Source organism: Macaca fascicularis, chromosome 8 (genome assembly GCF_037993035.2).
Source record: "Macaca fascicularis isolate 582-1 chromosome 8, T2T-MFA8v1.1".
In the NCBI taxonomy this organism is placed as follows: Eukaryota; Metazoa; Chordata; class Mammalia; order Primates; family Cercopithecidae; genus Macaca; species Macaca fascicularis.
In genome coordinates this window covers 36,713,179-36,734,986 of record NC_088382.1, presented here as the reverse complement: position 1 = coordinate 36,734,986, position 21,808 = coordinate 36,713,179, and the positions used below count along the sequence as shown (strand labels likewise).

At 43.3% G+C, this 21,808-nt stretch overlaps 1 protein-coding gene across 1 annotated transcript in view; it reads left to right on the top strand.

Moving 5' to 3' along the window:
- Positions 1-21,808, top strand: part of FUT10 (fucosyltransferase 10) — a 113,527-nt gene that overhangs the window by 5,630 nt on the left and 86,089 nt on the right. Inside the window, exons 2-3 of the mRNA XM_005563034.4 lie at positions 6,531-6,883; positions 14,851-15,145. Coding sequence (XP_005563091.3) covers positions 6,803-6,883; positions 14,851-15,145 — 376 coding nt within the window. The 5' untranslated portion in view covers positions 6,531-6,802. The remainder of the gene's footprint in view (positions 1-6,530; positions 6,884-14,850; positions 15,146-21,808) is intronic.

The following is a 21,808-nucleotide window of genomic DNA, read 5'->3' as shown; positions in this document are numbered from 1 at the left end:
CCAGGTTCAAGGGATTCTCCTGCCTCAGTCTCCCTAGTAGCTGGGATTACAGGTGCCTGGCACCACGCCTGGCTGATTTTTGTATTTTTAGTAGAGATGAGGTTTCACTGTGTTGTCCAGGCTGGTCTCAAACTCCTGACCTTAGGTGATCCATCCACCTTGGCTTCCCACAATGCTGGGATTACAGGCATGAGCCACCGCACCCAGCCTCACAAACTACCAGGTTCGGAAAGCTCAGAGTGTCACCTAAGGTTGGCTTTTCATTTTACAGTCAGACATGCAGGAAAGAAATCATCCCTTGGTTCCATTTCTGAGACTCTTATACCTTCAACTGGCCCTGAATGGCCAAAATTTGAAGCTGGCACCCTCAAGCTGCTAATTACCTATAAGATATTCAGTCTCTCTTCTGTCCATCTTAATTCAAAATACAGTTGAAAATTTAGAATTATTTTAGGATGAAAATTTGCTGGTTTTGATGGCATAGCACGCAGAAGAGTATGAGGTAGTCACACTCAGCTCCAAACCCTGCTCTGTGCAGCAGATGGCCAACCCTGGTGGTGCACACCAGCCATGCAGTGCACTTTAGAAGCTCAGCTTCTAGGGGTAAGAGGATTGGTGAGTGAGAGTCCATTTCAGATGGTGCCTGCCATGGTTGTCTGAGTATACATATTGTTCTGTCCCAGGAAGGAGTATTCTAGGGCACCCTCTTGCAGGACTCAGATTCATCCTGCAGGCAATGATGAATGAGAGCTTTTGTCTTGGAGTCTCATAATTTAAGTGCTTCAGTATGTGTCTGGAATTTAAGAATGACATTGCCTTCAGTTCTGTAATAGAAATGTGCTCTGGCCACACCTTCTTGATTAATCACTAGTCTTTTTTTTTTTTTTTGAAATGGAGTCTTGCTCTGTCGCCCAGGCTGGAGTGCAGTGGCGTGATCTCGGCTTACTGCAACCTCTACCTCCTGGGTTCAAGTAATTCTCCTGCCTCAGCCTCCTGAGTAGCTGGGACTACAGGTGCATGCCACCATGCCTGGCTTATTTGTGTGTGTACGTGTGTTGTTTTTTTTTTTTGAGATAGAGACTCGCTCTGTAGCCCAGGCTGGAGTGCAGTGGTGTGATCTTAGCTCACTGCAACCTCCGCCTCCTGGGTTCAAGCGGTCCTTCTTGCCTCAGCCTCCCGAGTATCTGGGATTACAGGAGCCTGCCACCACGCCTGGCTAATTTTTGTATTTTTAGTAGAGACAGGGTTTCACCATATTGGTCAGGCTGGTCTCGAACTCCTGACCTCCGGTGATCCACCCACCGCGGCCTCCCAAAGTGCTGGGATTACAGGTGTGAGCTACCACGCCCAACCTAATCACCAGTCTTGATTGACATGGCTTCCAGTGTCCCTTTCTCCCTTACTGTTCTCTTTTGGTCTACTCTGTTGAATTGGAGCCTGCTGTCCTTCATAGTGCTCTCTGCAAGTCTGTTTGTCCTACCAGTTGGAGGACCGCTGACTTGATGTCAGGCTCCTGGGTAACTAATGCCATATACAGTATTAGATTGACTGTTACTGTTGTAAATGTACCCCCAGGCCTGGATAATTGTTGCATGCTCTAAGTCAAAATACTACTGTCTACCCTGGCTGGGCCCTGCCCTGCCCTGCCCTTCTTTTCCCTTCCCTGCCCTTCTTTTCTCTACCCTTTCCTTTTCCCTTCTCTTCCCCTTTTCCTTTCCTTTCCTTCTTTTTTTTTTTTTTTTTTGAGACAGTGTCTCACTCTGCTACCCAGGCTGGAGTGCAGTGGCATAATCATGGCTCAGTGCAGCCTTGAACTCGGGCTGAAATGATTCTCCTGCTTTAGCCTCCCAGGTAGCTGGGACCACAGACATGCACCACCATGCCCAGCTAATTTTTAAATAAAAAAAATTTTTTTTGTAGAGACAGAGTCTTGCTTTGTTGCCTAGGCTGGTCTTGAACCCCTGAGCTCAAGGGATCTTCCTGCCTTAGCCTCCCAGAGCCACCGCACCTGGCGGACTCTGTTCTTTAGTGGTCGTTATTTAACCATAGATTGGCCCCTGAGACCTACTACACTTCTGGCTTTGGGAAGATAGCCTAGGTTGATATTCTTTAAATATAAGGAAATTCATAATCTTAAATTCTTCTGTCATAGTTCATAAAGCTATGCGAAGGTCCCGAAAAGGTCCTAGGATAGACCTGAGCTGTACAGTAGCTATAAAAATATCCCAAACTCTGTCCTCAAATTGTATCTTTTGTTTTCCTTTATTCCTGATTCTTTTTGTACTTTTCACAAGCTGTCACTATGTTCCTTCTTTTGTTTGCTTTCCACACATCTTTGAGTTGGGTGAGCTGATACCTAGTCTCACTTCTGTCTTTAAAAAATATGATCTTGTGGCTGGGTACAGTGGCTCATACCTGTAATCCCAGCACTTTGGGAGGCTGAGGCAGGTGGCTCATTTGAGGTGTTCAAGATAATTCAGGAGTTCGAGACCGGCCTGGCCAACATCGTGAAACCCTGTCTCTACTACAAATAGAAAAATTATCTGGGTGTGGTGGCATGCACCTGTAGTCCCAGCTACTCAGGAGGATGAGGCAGGAGAATCGCTTGAACCCAGGAGGCGGAGGTTGCAGTGAGCCAAGATCACACCACTGTACTCCAGCCTGGGCAACAGAGCGAGACCCTGTCTCAGAACAACAACGAAAACAACAAGAACAACAACTCTCTCTATATATGTGTATATATGTGTGTGTGTGTGTGTGTGTGTGTGTATATATATATATATGACCTTGGGGAAATCACTTAAACTTGAGGAGGCTTAGCTTCCGTGGGAAATGGGAATAATAATACCTACCTTGCCTACTTTTCCAAGTGGTTATAAATAAGATTGAGTAGAGTGATATAGCTAAACATTTTTTGAAAACATTATAGCTTTATTCCCATTTAAGTAGGTGATATCATTTTACTACATAATCTGGGTTACATTAATGATAACTATAGTAAATTGCTTCTGCACATTAAATGAAAATTTGGTAATCTTTCTGTTATGCAAGGGAAAGAAATAGTGATAGTTAACATTTATTATTTACTATGAAGAAGCTGAGACTTAGAAAGATTCAGTAACTTGTCTAAATTTATAATAAGTAATAGAACCAGGATTGGGACCCAAAGTGCTAGCTCCATACTGTATGTAGTTAATAGCTACAAGCATCTACTAAGTAGGAGCAAAGGTACTTTACAGGTTCTTAGAGATTTTTATTCCTTTTTTCTCTGATATAGCAGCTGACAACTGTACTACATATGTTTTCTGTGGTTTTCTGTGGCAGGTAACCTGTGAGGATTGGTATTGTCTGGTGGTAATTTTATAGTATTTCTTTTTTTTAAATTATTTTGTATTTTTGAGACCAGGCTTGGCTCTGTCACCCAAGCTAAGTGCAGTGGCACAATCACGGCTCACTGCAGCTTCAATCTCCTGGGCTGAAGCAATCCTCCTGCTTCAGCCTCCCAAGTAGCCAGGACTATAGACACCCACCACCTGGTTAATTTATTTTTTGTAGAGATGGGGTCTCACTGTGTTGCCTAGGCTGGTCCTCCTGCCTTGGCCTCCCAAGGTTTTGGGATTACCTGCATGAGCCACTCTGCACAGCCAAGGAATTTTATGATATTAATGCTAAAAAATATAAAAGAACGTGTGCACTTCAGATTGTAATACTTGTCAAAGTTAGAGTCTTGGGCAAGTTACTTTACTTCATTCAGATTCAGTTTTCTTATATTTGAAAATGAGAATGGAGTTGTTGGGAGGATTGAATGAGCGCCTGCCTGTGTGCTAAGTACTTAGGAAAGGCCTTGCCCATGATAGGTTACTCAGCAGATATTAGTGATTTCCTTTTCTTTGGCAAAGTGAGCATTTTTCCTTTTAAAGTTCCAGTTGATGGGGTAGCAATCTATTTTATATGCTTCATTTTCCACCTAAAGGGATAATAAATTAAAATAATATTTAAATGTAAGGATAACAAACATTTATTGGGTATTTAGTATGTGTCAGAGTCTGAAATAAGTGTTTTACCAATCATAGCTCATAAAATTCTCACAACTCTGATTAGGCCTCATGAGGATCTACTTTTGGAAAGTGAGTTATGGAGAGGTTAGGTTAAGCCAGCTGAGGAATTGGGATTTGAATCCTGGAAGGCTGACTTGAGACCTTCTCTTAGTCACTGGGTTTTGGGAATTTCATGGATGAAAGAAGAAAAATGCACTTTTGGTGATTTCTGAGTCCCAGTGTTATTTTGTGGTTGAAGGAAAAAAAAAATATCCTGGATTTAAAAGTAAGGCCGGTCAAGATGGCTCACACCTGTAATCCCAGCACTTTGGGAGGCCAAGGCAGGAGGATCACTTGAGCCCAGGAGTCCAAGACCAGCTTGGGCAACATGGTGAGACCTCGTCTCTACAAACAAACAAACAAAAATCAGCTGGGTATTGTGGCACATGCCATTAGTCCCAGCTACTCGGGAGGCTGAGGTGGGAGGATTGCTTGAGTCTGGGAGTTGGAGGCTACAGTGAGCCATGATCACAGTACTGCACTTTAGCCTGAGTGACAGAGCAAGACCCTGTCTCAGAAAAAAGTAAATCAAGGTAGACTCATGAGAGGGGAACCCGCCTTTTTTTTTTTTTTTTTTTTTTTTGAGATGGAGTCTGGCTCTGTCACCCAGGCTGGAATGCAGTGGCACGATCTTGGCTCACTGCAATCTCTGCCTCCTGGGTTCAAGTGATTCTCTGGCCTCAGCCTCCTGAGTAGCTGGGATTACAGGCACCCGCCACTGCGCCCAGCTAATTTTTGTATTTTTTGTAGAGATGGGGTTTCACCATCTTGACCAGGCTGGTCTCGAACTCCACCTTAAGTGATCTACCCGCTTCGGTTTCCCCAAGTGCTGGGATTACAGGTGTGAACCACTGCGCCTGGCTGGGAGCACACCTTTAAGACTAAAGTTTTTAACTAGGGTTCTATATTATCTTTATAGGTCTAATTATATCTGATTATATCTTTAACTCTGTATGCCAGGGGCATGATGTAGGTCTGACTTAGATTCACATCTGTGAATTACTGTGCAGCAACATTGCCCTTCCTCTGGAAAGTTGACCCTTCCTCCACTCTGAACTACACAGTGCCATTTGCCCAGGACATTGAAGTTCATAGAATATCATAGGGATAAAGGGCATTCTATGGGGGCATTTTTTTCAATCTTTTTTTTTACCTTTTTTTTTTTTTTTTTTTTTGAGATAGAGTCTTGTTCTGTTGCCTACACTAGAGTGCAGTGGTGCAGTCATGGCTTACTGCAGCCTTGACCTCCTGGGCTCAAGCAGTCCTCCTGCTTCAGCCTCCTGAAGAGCTGGGACTATAGGTGCACACCCCCATGCCCAGCTAATTTGTAAAATTTTCTATGCAGACAGGGTCTCACTATGTTGCCCAGGCTGGTCTCAAACTCCTGGGCACAAGCCATCCTCCTGCCTTGGCCTCCCAAAGTGCTGTGATTAAAGGTATGAGCCACTGTACCTGGCCCTCATTTAGTTCATTTTTACAACTTTTTTGAAAAGATCATTTATTTCAGATAGATGAAAATTTTATTTGAAAACTTCCAAAGAATAATATTGCTCCAACAGCCCACTGCTTTATTCACTTGCTGTAAAAGACAAATCATATTCAGAATTGCTTATGCTGTGGCAAAAGTTGGTTTCCTTCGTGGGCATTGGGGCCACATGATCATTATCCATTTTTTATTAAAGCCTGAATCTTTTATTTTCTTCCTAAATTTTATGGGAGTGGGTGGATAGTCCTGGTAATTTTTATTCCATTTCTAAACTCCTTTGAAACTTAGAAAGAAGGGAGTGACTTCATATAACAGTCTTGGAATTCAGTCTTCTGATGGCAGAGAGCATTAAGTGGAAGCAGAATTTTGGATTTGGGATCTGGTTGTAGATTTGGGATCTGGTTGTAGATTTGTCACTCTCCTCTGATGGGCTGGGTGGCCATGAGTAAGTCAATTCACCTCTCTGGTTCCCCTCCCCTCCCCTCCCCCACTCCCCTCCCCTCCCTTTCCCTCCCCTTCCTTTCCCTTCCTTTCCCTTCTTTTCCTTTCTCTGTTGCCCAGGCTACTCACTGCAACCTCCACCTCCCAGGTTCAAGTGACTCTCCTGCCGCAGCCTCCTGAGTAGCTGTGACTACAGGTGTGTGCCACCACACCTGACTAATTTTGGTATTCTTAGTAGAGACGGGATTTTGCCATGTTGGCCAGACTGGTCTCAAACTCCTGACCTCAAATGATCCACCCGCTCTGGCCTCCCAAAGTGCTGGGATTACAGGAGTGAGCCATCATGCCCAGCCTTGATTTCCTTACTTATGGGTGATGTACTAGGACTACATGATCTCAGTGCTTCCTTTTAGTTTAAAACGTTCTATGTTTTTTCATGATCACTCGCCTGCAAGACTACATTTATTAAATGTGCACTATGGCTAATAGATGATCTTTTGTTGCAGAATTTTTTGATGCCTTCTTATTTGGATAAATCTCCAGCTGCTCTGGTGATAGCCTAAGAAGACTGCATGCTGCTTCCTCTTGATGCCAAGCCAGGCCCTCTCGCAACCTCGGATCTCAGTCCTTCATGGAGACCAGGTCCCAGCAGGAATGGCAGTGCAGGAAATTGGCGCCCAGATAGTTCTTCCATGTGAAGTTGTCTCGGGCTCTGGGCTAACGAGAGAACACCTGGTAACCAGGTTAGCCCTCTGTCAGTCACCTAGGGCAGGGCAGCATGGTGCGGATTCAGAGGAGGAAGCTTTTGGCATCTTGCCTGTGCATCACAGCCACCGTCTTTCTGCTTGTCACACTCCAGGTACCAAGAATGTGGGTTGTGTAGTGTTGATAGCAGGGCCTTTGCCATGTCCCCCTACCCCCTATTTTCTCAAAACTTCAAGTATTTCACTTTTTGTTAATCAGGGGTGTTCAGGATCAGGGGTCTTTCTTTCTTTCTTTCTTTCTTTCTTTCTTTCTTTCTTTCTTTCTTTCTTTCTCTTTCTTTCTCTTTCTTTCTTTCTTTCTCTCTTTCTCTCTTTCTTTCTCTCATTCTTTCTCTTTCTCTCTTTCTCTTTCTCTCTCTTTCTCCTTCCTTCCTTCCTTTCCCTCCCCCTCCCCCCTCCCCCCTCCCCCTCCCCCTTTTCCCCTTCCCCTCCCCCCTCCCCCCTCCCCCCTCCCCCTTTTCCCCTTCCCCTCCTCCCTCCCTCCCTCCCTCCCTCCCTCCTTCCTTCCTTCCTTCCTGCCTTCCTTCCTTTTCTTTCGACACAGTTCCACTCTGTTGCCCAAGCTGGAGTGCAGTGGCGCGGTCTCTGCTCACTGTACCCTCTGCCTCCCGGGTTCAAGCAATTCTCGTGCCTCAACCTCCTGAGTAGTTGGGATTACAGGTGCCCACTACCATGCCCAGCTAAATTTTTTGTATTGTTAATAGAGATGCGGTTTCAACATGTTGGCCGTGCTGGTCTCGAACTCCGGATCTCAAGTGATCTGCCTGCCTTGGCCTCCCAAAGTGCTAGGATTACAGGAGTGAGCCACTGTGCTCGGCCAGGATCAGAGGTTTTCTACTGGGAGGAAAACACCTCCCAGTTTTCCTCTCAGTAAAAGACCTCTGGCAGGGAGACCCTTCAAGTTCACCCCCTGACCCCCTTTTTTAAACAGGTGAAACAGGTTTAGTGAATGGACGTGTTAGTCAGAAGAAAAGTCACTGAGATAGAAGGTGAGTTTGAGATTATCATAGGCTCCTGGTTGTAGACAAACAGAAAGTAAAGCTCAGTCTGTCTTCCTGGGTCAAAATTGGATGCCTTCCTCAGAGTCTCCTATTGTTATCACTTTTGAAAGACTGCGTTCTTTTTTTATTTTTTATTTTTTTTTGAGACGGAGTCTCGCTCTGTCGCCCGGGCTGGAGTGCAGTGGCCGGATCTCAGCTCACTGCAAGCTCCGCCTCCCTGGTTCACGCCATTCTCCTGCCTCAGCCTCCCGAGTAGCTGGGACTACAGGCGCCCACCACCTTGCCCGGCTATTTTTTTGTATTTTTTAGTAGAGACGGGGTTTCACCGTGTTAGCCAGGATGGACTCGATCTCCTGACCTCGTGATCCGCCCGTCTCAGCCTCCCAAAGTGCTGGGATTATAGGCTTGAGCCACCGCGCCCGGCCCGAAAGACTGCGTTCTTGGAGAAGCAAGGACTATTCTGAGAACAAGATAGTCTGTATCTTGTAGTAAGTGTAGAACACAGACATCTATATTATAAGTAAATCTTGACATGTGCTTCTAGACCAAGGACTGTATATGGATGAATGAACTGAAATGTGTGCTTAGTTCTCCTACCTGTATCCCTTAGTCAGTTATTCTGAACTTCATTCACTGATTTCTGTTTATTCCTTTATTTATTTATTTATTATTTTTTGAGACAGGATCTCATTTTGTCACCCAGGCTGGAGAGCAGTGGCACAGTCTCGGCTCACTGCAGCATCAACCTGCCTGGGCTCAGGCAATCCTCCCACCTCAGCATCTTCAGTAGCTGGGACCACAGGCTTGTGCCACGGTGCCTGGCTGATTTTTATTTTTTTTTATAAATTTATTTTTTTGCGATGGAGTCTCACTCTGTCGCCCAGGCTGGAGTGCAGTGGCGTGATCTTGGCTAACTACTACCTCTGCCTCCCAGGTCAAGCAATTTCCTGCCTCAGCCTCCCAGGTAGCTGGGATTACAGGCTCCTGCCACTTAGCTAATTTTGCATTTTTAGTAGAAATGAGGTTTCACCATGTTGGCCAGGCTGGTCTTGAACTCCTGACCTCATGTGATCCGCCTGCCCTGGCCTCCGAAAGTGCTGGGATTATAGGCGTGAGCCACCACACCTGGCCTAATTTTGGTATTTTTTTGTAGAGACGGGGTTTCACCACATTGACCAGGCTGGTCTTGAACTGCTGGGCTCAAGCAATTTGCACACCTTGGCCTCACAAAATGCTGGGATTACAGGTGTAAGCCACCATTCCCAGCCCCTTCACTGATTTCAAATTGAAATAAAAATTGGGCAGTAACAGTAAAAGTATAGATATCAGCTCAGATAGATTTTGCACCCATTCAGGTGCCAGCCGAGCCGTCCATTTCAAAATCCACAGAACTTTTTTTTCTTTTGAGACAGGGTTTCACTCTGTCACCCAGGCCGGAGTGCAGTGGTATGATCTCGGCTCAGTGCAACCTCCACCTCCCAGGCTCAAGCAATCCTCCCAACGCAGCCTGCTGAGTAGCTGAGACTATAGGTGTGTACTACTACTCATGGCTAAGTTTTCTATTTTTTTGTGGAGATGGGGTTTCACCATGTTGCTCAGGCTGGTCTTGAACTCCTGAGCTCAAGCGATCCACCTACCTGGCTTCTCAAAGCACTGAGATTGCAAGTGTGAGCCACTGTGCCTGGCTTCCACAGGACTTTTTTTTTTTGAGATAGAGTTTTGCTTTTGTTGCCCATGCTGGAGTGCAATGGCATTATCTCGGCTCACTGCAACCTCCGCCTCCTGGGTTCAAGCGATTCTTCTGCCTCAGCCTCCTGAGTAACTAGGATTACGGGTGCCTGCCATCACTTCTGGCTAATTTTTTGTATTTTTAGTAGAGACAGGGTTTTACCGTGTTGGCCAGGCTGGTCTCGAAGTCCTGACCTCAAGTGAGTCACCTGCCTTGGCCTCTCAAAGTGTTGGGATTACAGGCGTGAGCCATACCGCACATGGCCTCCATTCCTGTTTTTAGGCAAATGAAATACTTTGCCGCATAAGTAGGGTAAAGATAGGATAAATAGAAAAAAGTCATGTTATGGATCCTATGTTAGTTTGCTATCGCTGCTGTAACAAAATACTGCAGATGGAGTGACTTGCTTCCACAACCAAAATTAGTTTTTTGTTTACAGTTTCAGAGACTGGGAAGTCCAAGATCAAGGTGTCAGCGGATTCTGTCTTCTGAGGCCTCTCTCCTTGGCTTATAGATGGCTGTTTTCTCCCTGTGTCTTTACACTGCGTTCTCTCTGTAATTGTGTGTGTCAAATTTTCCCCTTTTTGTAAGGACACCAGTCATACTGGATTAGGGCCCACCTGTTTTAACTCAGTTACCTCTTTGAAGACCCTGTCTCCAAATATTGTTACATTAGAAGGTACTGGGAGTAAGGACTTCAACATATGAATTTTTTTGGGGTATACAGTTTAGCCTATAGAAGATTCTATAACATAAATTATTTAATTAATATTAATATAAACATCAAAATTTTATAGTTAGCTACACTTAAGCTAAAACATAGTTCTCTGGAGGAAAACTTAGACATTGTTTTCCATTCACATTTAACTATATTTTGTATAAACTGTCTGTAAATTCTTTGGGTATATATGTATATTTATTTTTTAATTTTACTTTTTAGTTGCATAAATAGTTTAGCAATATATATTGGAGTATTTTAAAGCAAATCCAGGACATAATAGCATTTCACCTGGATATATGTTAATATGATTCTCTCACTTTGCAGCTAGGAACATTGAAAAATTTAATGTAACCATATTGCTACTATCACACCCAACAAAATTAACAGTTACTGAATATTCTCTGTATGATAGGCCATGTTAAATTTTCCCAGTTGTCTCAAAAAAAAAAAAAAAGAATTTTCATAATGAGTTGGGTTTCTTTTTGAGACACAGTCTTGCTCTGTTGCCCAGGCTGGAGTACAGTGGCACGTTCTTGGCTCACTGCAACCTCCACCTCCTAGGTTCAAATGATCCTCCTGCCTCATCCTCCCAAGTAGCTGAAATTACAGGTGTGCACCACCACGCCCAGCTCAGTTTTTTATTTTTAGGAGCGATGGGACATCCCACCATGCCCAGCTAATTTTTTGTATTTTTTAGAAGAGATGAGGTTTCACTATATTGGCCAGGCTGGTCTCGAACTCCTGACCTCAGGTGATCCATCCACCCGGGCCTCCCAAAATGCTGGGAGTACAGGTGTGAGCCACCACGTCTGGCCTGAGTTGGTTTGAATTTGGAATAAACAAACCTATACATTGCATTGGGTTGGTGAGTCTCAAGTTTTATGTTTTTGTTTTTTTCACTATTGAAAGGTTTGGCCAGTCATGGTGGCTCACACCTGAAATCTCAGCACTTTGGGAGGCCAAGGTGGGTGGATCATGAGGTCAAGAGATTGAGACCATCCTGGCCAACATGATAAAACCCTGTCTCTACTAAAAATACAAAAAAATTAGCTGGGCGTGGTGGTGCATGCCTGTAGTCCCAGCTACTCGGGAGGCTGAGACAGGAGAATTGCTTGAACCTGGGAGGTGGAGGTTGCAGTGAGCCGAGATCATGCCACTGCACTCCAGCCTGGTGACAGAGCAAGACTCTGTCTCAAAAAAAAAAGGCTTTTCTGCCCCACCTTTTATTCCATGTCATGGACTTGTTAAAACTGGGTCATTTGTCCTTTTGACTTTTCTGGAGTGTGGGATTGGCTGATTATGGTTTTATTTCATGCATTCCTTTATTCTGCCATATTTCCTACAATCAGGTAGTGATATCCAAAGGTAATGTCTTTTAAAAAGCTGTTTGGGCCAACATGATGAAACCCTGTCTCTACTAAAAATACAAAAAAGTTAGCAGGGTGTGGTGGCTCGCATTTGTAATCCCAGCTACTCGGGAGGCTGAGGCAGGAGAATCACTTGAACCCAGGAAGAGGAGGCTGCAGTAGGCTGAGATTGCGCCATTGTACTCTAGCCTGGCGACAGAAAGAGAGGGACTCTGTCTCAAACCAAAAAAAAAAAAAAAAAAAAAGTTGTTTGGCAGAAGAAGAATCTCTCCTTAAAAGCATCTCTATTATTTGGAAATGAACTTATAACTCACATAGTAGATATTGATTTGAAATGTGGAATAAATTTTACCTTTAGAAAGCCTATGGCTTTCTAAAAGCCTTTCTTTTAAGTGACTGGTTGTACATTTTCAGGGGAAGAACGTCAGATGAAAAGATAGTTTGTGGCTACAAGTCATCTCCCGTGGATCAAACTACTGGGGAGAGCCATATTGTTCCATCATAAAAATGCTGAGAGAGCTATTGGCAACAGGCAGACTTTAGTTTTCAGTGATGGCTCTGCTGTTCTAGTGTTGACTTTGGCATCTCAGGTGATCCATGACTTTTTAAAGCCAATATAATTTCTTACTCCTTCTGGAGTGCTACTTGGCTTTCACTCAGTGTTTTTTTTTTTTTTTTTTTTTTTGGCCTTGGATACCTTTGAGAATCTAATGAAAGTCACGGGCCCTCCCCAGGGAGTTTCAGACTCCATGCAATGCATCGATGATGAGTGGCCTTTATCTAACACCAGGAGCAGCGAGCACATAAAAGAGGTACCACTCTTGGCTGCTAAAAGCAGGACCCGAGGGCTGCACAGGGAGTGGCCTCTGTGGCTGACTGGTGGAGCAGTTAACACACAGAAATGTAAATGTACCTTACTTTAACTGCTTTAACTGCTTTATTTGTTTCATGGTCTGACTGCTAAACTTTCAGTTACATATGGAGCAGATCAACGCTTTCTCCAGTATATTTCTATAATTAGTGCCATATCAATGATCATATTAATAGCAAATCTTGTTTTTTTTCTGGGATGGAGCCTCCCTTTGTTGCTCAGGCTGCAGTACAGTGGTGCAATCATACCGCACTGCAGCCTTGAACTCCTGGACTCAAGCGATCCTCTGGTCTCAGCCTCCTGAGTAACTGGGGCTCTAGGTGCAAGCCACTGTGCTCAGCACAATACCAAATCTTAAAATTTGATGAAAAGGCAGCACTTCTGGAGTTTCTGCTACACTCACCCTGCCCTCCAGATGACTGTTACTGATGTCCAAGCTGTCCAGTGACCCAGACTTAGACTATACTGGAATAAATTTTAAAATGTGGTTGTAAGTGGGAGTGAGTGGAATAGACTCTAGGGAATTTTGACATTAGGTATTATTTCACCATCTCAATGCTCTAGTGAGTATTACTAGAAACATAAAACCCATGTTATTACTACTTTAATTGTAATAAAAAAGAAACCGGTTGGTAATTTATAACTCATTTTCCCTAGAGTACATTCTTTAGTAGTAGTCAGGTAATTATCCTGTCATAGGTTTCATTAAGAGGCAAAACTGGCCGGGCGCGGTGGCTCAAGCCTGTAATCCTAGCATTTTGGGAGGCTGAGGCAGGCAGATCACGAGATCAGGAGGTTGAGGGCAGCCTGGCCAACATAGTGAAAACCCGTCTCTACTAAAAATACAAAAAGTTACCCGGGTGTGATGGCTGGCACCTGTAATCCCAGCTACTTGGGAGGCTGAGGCAGGAGAATCGCTTGAACCTGGGAGGCAGAGGTTGCAATGAGCTGAGATCGTGCCGCTGCACTCCAGCCCAGGTGTCAGTGCGAGATTCCGTCTCGGGGAAAAAAAAAAAAAAAAAAAAAAAAAGAGGCAAAACTATTTCTGGATATCTTATAGACTTTTGAAAATGAGGGGAAATGTATTTGTTGTAAGTGTTTAGTAGAATCGTTGGCCATTCTTGTTGGTTGATATTTGGAGGCTGTGTCCACTCCCTGATCCCTGAAACCTGTGAATATGTTACTTTAGGTGGCAAAAGGGACTTTGCAGATGGGATCAATGTGACCCACTTTGAGGTGGGGGGATTATTCCAAATTATTCATGTGGGCCCCATGTAATCACATGAGTTCTTAAAGATGGAGAGCCTTCCGTGACATGGTCAGAGAGAAGAGGTGACATTAGAAGAGTCAGAGAGATGTAGTGTTGCTGGCTTTGAAGAGGAGGAAGGAGGCCATGAGTCAAGAATGGTGCTGGCTCTAAGAGAAAAGCAAGAAAGAGACTTCTGTCCTAGAGTCTTCAGGGAGGAATGCAGCCCTGCTGACCCCTGGGTCTCAGCCCAGTGAGACCCATTGCAGACTTCTGACTTCAGAACTGTGCAGTAACAAATTTGTGATTGATTGATTGATTGGTTTTTGAGACAAGGTCTTGCTCTGTTGCCCAGGCTGGAGTGCAATGGTGCAATCATAGTTCACTACAACCTCTAACTTCTGGGCTCAAGCAATCCTCCTGCCTCAGCCTCCTGAGTATCTGGGACTACAGGCATGCATCACCATGCCCGGCCGATTTTTTTTTTTTCTTTTTTTTGACATGGAGCTTTGCTCTGTTGCCGAGGCTTGAGTGCAGTGGCGTGATTTTGGCTCACTGCAACCTCTGCCTCCCAAGTTCAAGTGATTCGATTCTCCTGACTCAGCCTCCTGGGTAGCTGGGATTACAGGCGTGCGCCGCCACCACGCCTGACTGATTTTTGTACTTTTTTTTTTTTTTTTTTTTGAGACGGAGTCTCGCTGTGTCACCCAGGCTGGAGTGCAGTGGCCTGATCTCAGCTCACTGCAAGCTCTGTCTCCCGGGTTTACGCCATTCTCCTGCCTCAGCCTCCCGAGTAGCTGGGACTACAGGCACCCCCCCACCTCGCCCGGCTAGTTTTTTTTTTTTGTAGTTTTTAGTAGAGTCGGAGTTTCACCATGTTGGCCAGGCTGGTCTCAATCTCCTGGCCTCAAGTGATCCTCCCACCTTGCCCCACTCCGATGTGCTGAGATTACAAGTGTAAGCCAGAGCACCTAGCTTTAATTTGTGTTGTTTTAAATTACTGTTTGTGGTAATTTGTTACAGCAGCAATTGAAAATGAGTCAGGGGCTAAATCATCAAGATAAATGAGAGATGTGCAAAAGAGAACCAAACAGTTTGACTCTGGTAATAATTGTCTTCTCTTTTAGGTCATGGTTGAGCTGGGGAAGTTTGAAAGGAAGGAGTTTAAAAGTTCTAGTTTGCAAGATGGACATACAAAAATGGAGGAAGCACCTACACACCTTAATTCATTTCTTAAGAAAGAAGAATTAACTTTCCACAGGAAAAGAAAATGGGAATTGGACAGCTACCCCATTATGCTCTGGTGGTCCCCGCTGACAGGGGAAACTGGGAGGTTAGGCCAATGTGGAGCAGATGCTTGTTTCTTCACCATCAACCGGACCTACCTGCGTCATCACATGACCAAAGCATTCCTCTTCTATGGTAAGCAGGGCTTTCGCCTTTCTCCCTTTGTTTGCTGTGGTCTTACTCCAACGCTGAGTTACAGCTTACCACTGAAAAGTGATGGTGGAGCTCCCCTTGAAAACACTTTAACACCCCTGATTTCCTTTGCATTTGCTCTGTGGAAGGCCGGAGCATTTAGCAGATACAAAAAAGAAACAAGCTTGGCTGGGCGTGGTGGCTTCTGAATTCTCTAACACGTTTATCTCTGAAGGGTTGGATAAGGGATTATGATCTTCTAGTTGTGCGTTAAGATGAAGCAAAGTTAAATGTTGAGTTTAATTTCCCAAATTTTAACAGAAGCTTCTAGAAAGATTTCCATTGCATACACACACAAAAATAGATAATATAATGAGCATTTATGTACCTATCACATAGCTTAAGGCATAAAATATTACATGTATAATTGAAAATCAATATGGCCCCTCCCTGACCGATCCCATTTCCCTCCCTGATACTTCAGAGGGAATCATGATATATATGTGTGTGTGTTTGTGTAACAATATATGTTATTTAGACATATAGGAATTATATATACATGTGTGTTAAAGTTTTTTAAATGTTTAAAACTGTTAAAAAAGGTTTTTAAATGTTTAAAACTTTTAAAAAAGGTTTTTAAATGTTGAAGTGTTTTAAATGTTGACTGTAGTACAACCACTTTAGATACTGGTTTGGCAATGTCTAGTAAATGTGAATTCATACTTAATAATTCCACTACTAAATTTATAACCACGTGAAATCTCACATATATACCTGGATTGTTCATTATAGCATTGTTCATCATAAGTAAAGCTTTTAAAGTAATTGAAATGTCCAATAACAGAAAAATGATTACATGAAGTATATAAATTCAGTGCAATACTATGCAATGATGAAAATGAACTAGAGCTGTGAGCATGAAAATTTGATAAACCTCAAAACTAAGTTACAGATAGGAAGTTACATATAACACTACTCTGCATTGTTTATGTTATTGTTAGAAATCTGTAGTATAATTTTTTTTTTTTTTTTTTTTTTTGAGGTGGAGTCTCACTCTGTCGCCCAGGCTGGAGTGCAGTGGTGCGGTCTTGACTCACTGCAACCTCCACCTCCCGGGTTTAAGTGATTCTCCTGCCTCAGCCTCCTAAGTAGATGGGACTACAGGTGCCCTCCACCACACCTGGCTAATTTCTATGTTTTTAGTAGAGACAGAGTTTCACCATATTGGCTAGGCTGGTCTCAAACTCCTGACCTTGTGATCCACTTGCCTCTGCCTCCCAAAGTGCTGGGATTATAGGCGTGAGTCACTGCACCCGGCCGTCTGTAGTAGAAATTCATTTAAGAATATGTGATGCTGCTCCAGGGAAAACAACAAGTTGTACACACATATACATACATAAACACATGCATACACATATACACATATATACATACATACACACACATATATACACACACATATACATGTATACATGCATATATACACACATATATGCTGATCTTGAATTGTAATCCCCATAATCCCCACGTGTCAAGGGCGGGGCCAGGTGGGGGTAACTGGATCGTGGGGCAGTTCCACCATGCTGTTTTCATGACAGTGAGTGAGTCTCATGAGATCTGATGGTTTTATAAGCATCTGGCATTTCCCCTGCTGGCATACACTCCATCCTGCCACCCTGTGAAGAAAGTGCCTGTTTCTCCTTTGCCTTCTGCCATGATTGTAAATTTCCTGAGGTCTCCCAAGCAATGCAGAACTGTGAGTAAATTAAACCTCTTTCCTTTATAAATTATCCAGTCTCGGATATTTCTTTATAGCAGTATGAGAATGGACTAATACAGTATACATACATATATGTTCATACACACATATATACACATATACACACATATATACACATATACTTATACATATGTGCACATGCATACACATATGTACACACATACATATATACACACATACACATTTATGCATACATACACGTGGGCATATACATATGTACACACATATACATCTACATAATGCATATATGCATATATACACATATACACATGCACATATGTACATACATATACACACACACATACATGTATACATGTATATAAATACATACACTTAGATACATACACACACTGTAATTTATGTGTATATATACAGATTGAGCATCCTAAATCTGAAAAATTTGAAATCTGAAATGCCGCCAAATCCAAAACTTTTTGAGCGCCAATATGATGTTCAAAGAAAGTGCTTATTGGAATATTTTGGATTTCAGAATTTCATATTTGGGATTCTCAGTGGTATAATTCAGGTGTTCCAAATTTTAAAAAATCCAAAATCTGAAAAACTCCTGGTCCTAAGCATTTCTGTTAAGGGATACTCAATCTGTATGTATGTACATATATGTGTACACACACACACACACACATTTTTTGTGTATAATGTACTTCTTTGCTTCTCTCTCCCTTTTCTGGAAGCATATAGAATCTTCTCTTTTTCACCAGTTTGGAAATTTAGTAATAACTGCTTTGGTGTGAGTCTGTATCCTTTTACTGAAGTGGGAACGTAAATGTCTGGTTGCCAGGAAGCCTGCAAAACAGTATTTAACTTGGTGACTTTTCCGGGACTCACAGATCTACAGAGTCATGCACTTAATTTTGTCAGCACACTTAAGAGTTGGTTTTTCTGTCTAGGATGGACTTATCTCCAACCAAGTTCCTAGGAGACTTTTGGTTTGACCTTCCATACCTCAGATCCTGTGTTACTCTCCAGTGCCTAAAACTATCAGTGACTCTCATGGAGAACCGAATCTGTGCTGTTTATTACCTTGGCACTCAAGGCTCTGTGTAATCTGACTCCAACCTACCTTCCAAGCTTAACCCCTCTGATTCTACCAACTAAACCTTATGTTCAAAAGTCAAACTGGAATATTCCCCATTTTAGGCATAAGCCACAAATATTCCTAACTTTGCACCATCGTTCATTCAGTTCTATGTCCTAGATTGTATTTGTATTTGTCCTGTCAGAATAATCTACTGAATACCTTCCATTTATTTGGCAATATAGATGAATAATATAGTTTCTGATGTCAAAGATTATTATCTTGAGAAAAAGATATGACCCAACTGTAATGCAGGAACAAATGGTATGAGTACCGTGAGAGAAAAGCCAACAAGTCTTTGTGGGTTTCAAAGGCAGGAGAGAGCACCTACTATTGGAGGGATCAAGAAAGGCTTCATGGGCCAGGCACTGTGGCTCATGCCTGTAATCCCAGCACTTTGGGAGGCCGAGGCAGGTGGATCACCTGAAGTCAGGAGATTAAGACCAGCCTGTCCAACATGGTGAAACCCCGTCTCTACTAAAAATACAAAAATTAGCTGGGCATGGTGGTGTGTGTCTGTAATCCCAGCTAAGATTGTGCCACTGCACTCCAGCCTGTGCTGCAGAGTGAGACCTTGTCTCCAAAAAAAAAAAAAAAAAAAAAAAAAGGCTTCATAAGCCCTTCTTTATAAAGTAAGAAATTTGAAGCGGGCCTTGAAGGATATTGGGATTGGATAACGTTGAGATTGGAGGATATTTCAGTATGAAGAACAGCAAGAATGGAGGCATGGAGGAAAACAATTGTGAATAATATCTGAGGTACAGCAAGCAGAGTGGTTGGCTATAGCTTAGTTCTGGGTAAGGGAACGATAAAGATTGAAGGACATATTGGGACCAGAGCTTGGAGAACCTTCAAGGTTGGCTTAAGATTTTTTCCATCACATCATAGGATGGTGTTGAGGAGTCAGTCACTGGAGTTAAAACCACCTTTTAAAAGTCAACTCAGGCCATTTGCGGTGGCTCACACCTGTAATCCCAGCACTTTGGGAGGCTGGGGCGGGCGGATCACCTGAGGTCAGGAGTTCGAGACCAGCCTAGTTAACATGGTGAAACCCCACTTCTACTAAAAATACAAAAATTAGCCAGGTGTGGTGGTGTGTGCCTGTAATCCCAGCTACTCGGTAGGCTGAGGCACAGGAATCGCTTAAACCTGGGAGGAGAAAGTTTCAGTGAGCCGAGATCACATCACTGTACTCCAGCCTGGGTGACAGAGTAAGACTCTGTCTCAAAAAAAAAAAAAAAAAAAAAAATCAACTCAGATATAACACCTACAAACCATTCCTGATGCCTCTCCATCAGATGAATCCTTTCTTCTCTCAATGCCCACAGAGCATTTTATATCTCCTTTATGTCATTTAATTGAGTATCTACTATATATCAGGCACAGTGCCAATCATGAGGAATACAGAAGATAAATAAGGTAGCTATGGTGTTTGGTCTTGTACTATATGACCGTCTCTTCCCTAGTGCAGTGTAGAGTTCACAATAGAGCAACATCAATTCATCTTTGTTCCTCCTCCCACCCACTGTATATAGTGTACTGCTTTGTACACGGTAGGTGCTCAGAAAATATTCTTAGAGACTTACAGTACTTTTTTTTTAAGATGGAGTCTCACTCTGTCACCCAGGCTGGAGTACAGTGGCATGATCTCAGCTCACTGAAACCTCCGCCTCCCAGATTCAGGCGATTCTCCTGCCTAAGCCTCCTGAGTAGCTGGGATTATAGGAGTGTGACACCATGCCTGGCTAATTTTTGTGTTTTTAGAAGAGACAGGGTTTCACCATGTTGGCCAGGCTGGTCGTGAACGCCTGACCTCAAGTGATCCACCTGCCTCAGCCTCCCAAAGTGCTGGGATTACATGTGTGAGCCACCATGCCCTGCCAAGAGTTAGAGTCTTTATGAATAGAGAGACCCATTCTAAACCCGAGAGTCTACCTTCTTTTTTGTAAAGGTGAGAGACTGAGACTCAGGAGTGTTAGGGATGTGCCAAGATTGCAGTGGTTAGTACCATTGCAGTACCCCAGTGGAGAACCAAGGCGTACTGACTCCTGACTGTGTGCTCCTTCACCTAGACCATATTTGTTTTTTGTTTGTTTTGGAGACAGGATCTCACTCTGTTGCCCAGGCTGGAGTGCAGTGGCATGATCATAGCTCACTCCATCCTCCAACTCCTGGGCTCAAATTTTGGCTTAAGACTTTCCATTACATCATAGGATGGTATTGAGGAGTCACTGGAGTTAGAATAACCTTTTGAAGGACAAAAGGCTATTCCCTTTTGTCCTGCCTCAGCTTCCCAAGTAGCTGGGACTACAGATGCTTGCTGTCATACCTGGCTAATTTTAAATTTTTTTTTTTTCTGAGATGGGGGTCTTATAATGTTGTCCAGGCTGGTCTTGACCTCCTGGGCTCAAGCAGTCTGTCTGCCTCGCCTTCCCAAAGTATTGGGATTACAGGTGTGAGCCACTATGCCTGGCCTAGACCATATTTGAATGGACACTCATGACCATAATTAAACCTGAATATTTGGGTCTTGGAATTGCCTGAGGTGCCTGGTTTTTAACAAACAGAATTGGAAATTCAATTTATTTATAAGGTCTATTGAGCACAACAGAATGAAGACAACACACTCTTCTGTCTGAGTGTTCCAAATCCTAATTAAGTAGGTCAATTAAAACTGCGAATGGGATTCTGGGGCAGCAGGATTGAAAAAGAAAATGCTGAAAAAATGGTGGAAGTATCAAAAGCTGACCTAATTAAGGGTAAAGGAAACTCAGAGGATTATGTGGCATCGAAGCTTTTGCAAACATTTTACATTTTAAATTTTGTTTGTTACCTTTGTAACCTCCTTGTTTTTCCTTCTTCCTAGAGATGAATCGTTTTCTGAATATAAACATGTTTCTGGAGGTATTAGTTAAAGACTTTAAGCAGTGAAATATGCGAATACTGTTGTCTGGTTTGAGTCTTTGAGAAATGCAAGGATTTAGCTACATTAACAAATCTCTAGCCACCGGTGAAGGAGTTATTTTTTAGACTAGTTTATTGAAGTGAGGAGGAAAAGAATAAAAAGCTTTTTTTTTTTTTTCCTTTGAGATGGAGTCTCGCTCTGTCACCCAGGCTGGAGTGCAGTGGCATGATCTGGGCTCACTGCAACCTCTGCCTCTCAGGTTCAAGTGATTCTCCTGCCTCAGCCTCCCAAGTAGCTGGGATTACTGGTGCCCGCTACCACACCCAACTAATTATTTTGTATTTTTAGTAGGGATGGGGCTTCTCCATGTTGGCCAGGCTGGTCTTGAACTCCTGACCTCAGGTGAGCTACCCACCTTGGCCTCCCAAAATGCTGGGATTACAGGCATGAGCCACTGTGCCTGGCTGAGGAAAGTTTTTAGAAAGACATTGTGGATACAAGAGGAAAAGTATGGAGAGGCTCTGTCACAGGCTGTCATGAGCTTTGGAGCTGGAATCACTATTGTAGTCCCCCGTGACTCGATGTGGTAGAGAGTGGGTATTCTGGTTGAAAAGGTCTCCCGAGTGGTGAAGTATCTCTACATACACCATCTATGGATGATGAATTCCCAGAGACTTGTAATGAAATACATTTAGAACAAGTGAGAGCAGACCTAGTCCATGCTTCCTTTGTTTCAGAGCATGCTTCGGGATTTCTCAGTGCCTTCATGTGATCACATATAATTAAAAAGAGAGGCATGCCTGGGAGGGAGCCTGACTGTTCAGACAGAGCCTCTTGAGAGTCAGACCTCTGCTGCAGTCCTCATTCTTCAATGTCTAGTCAGTT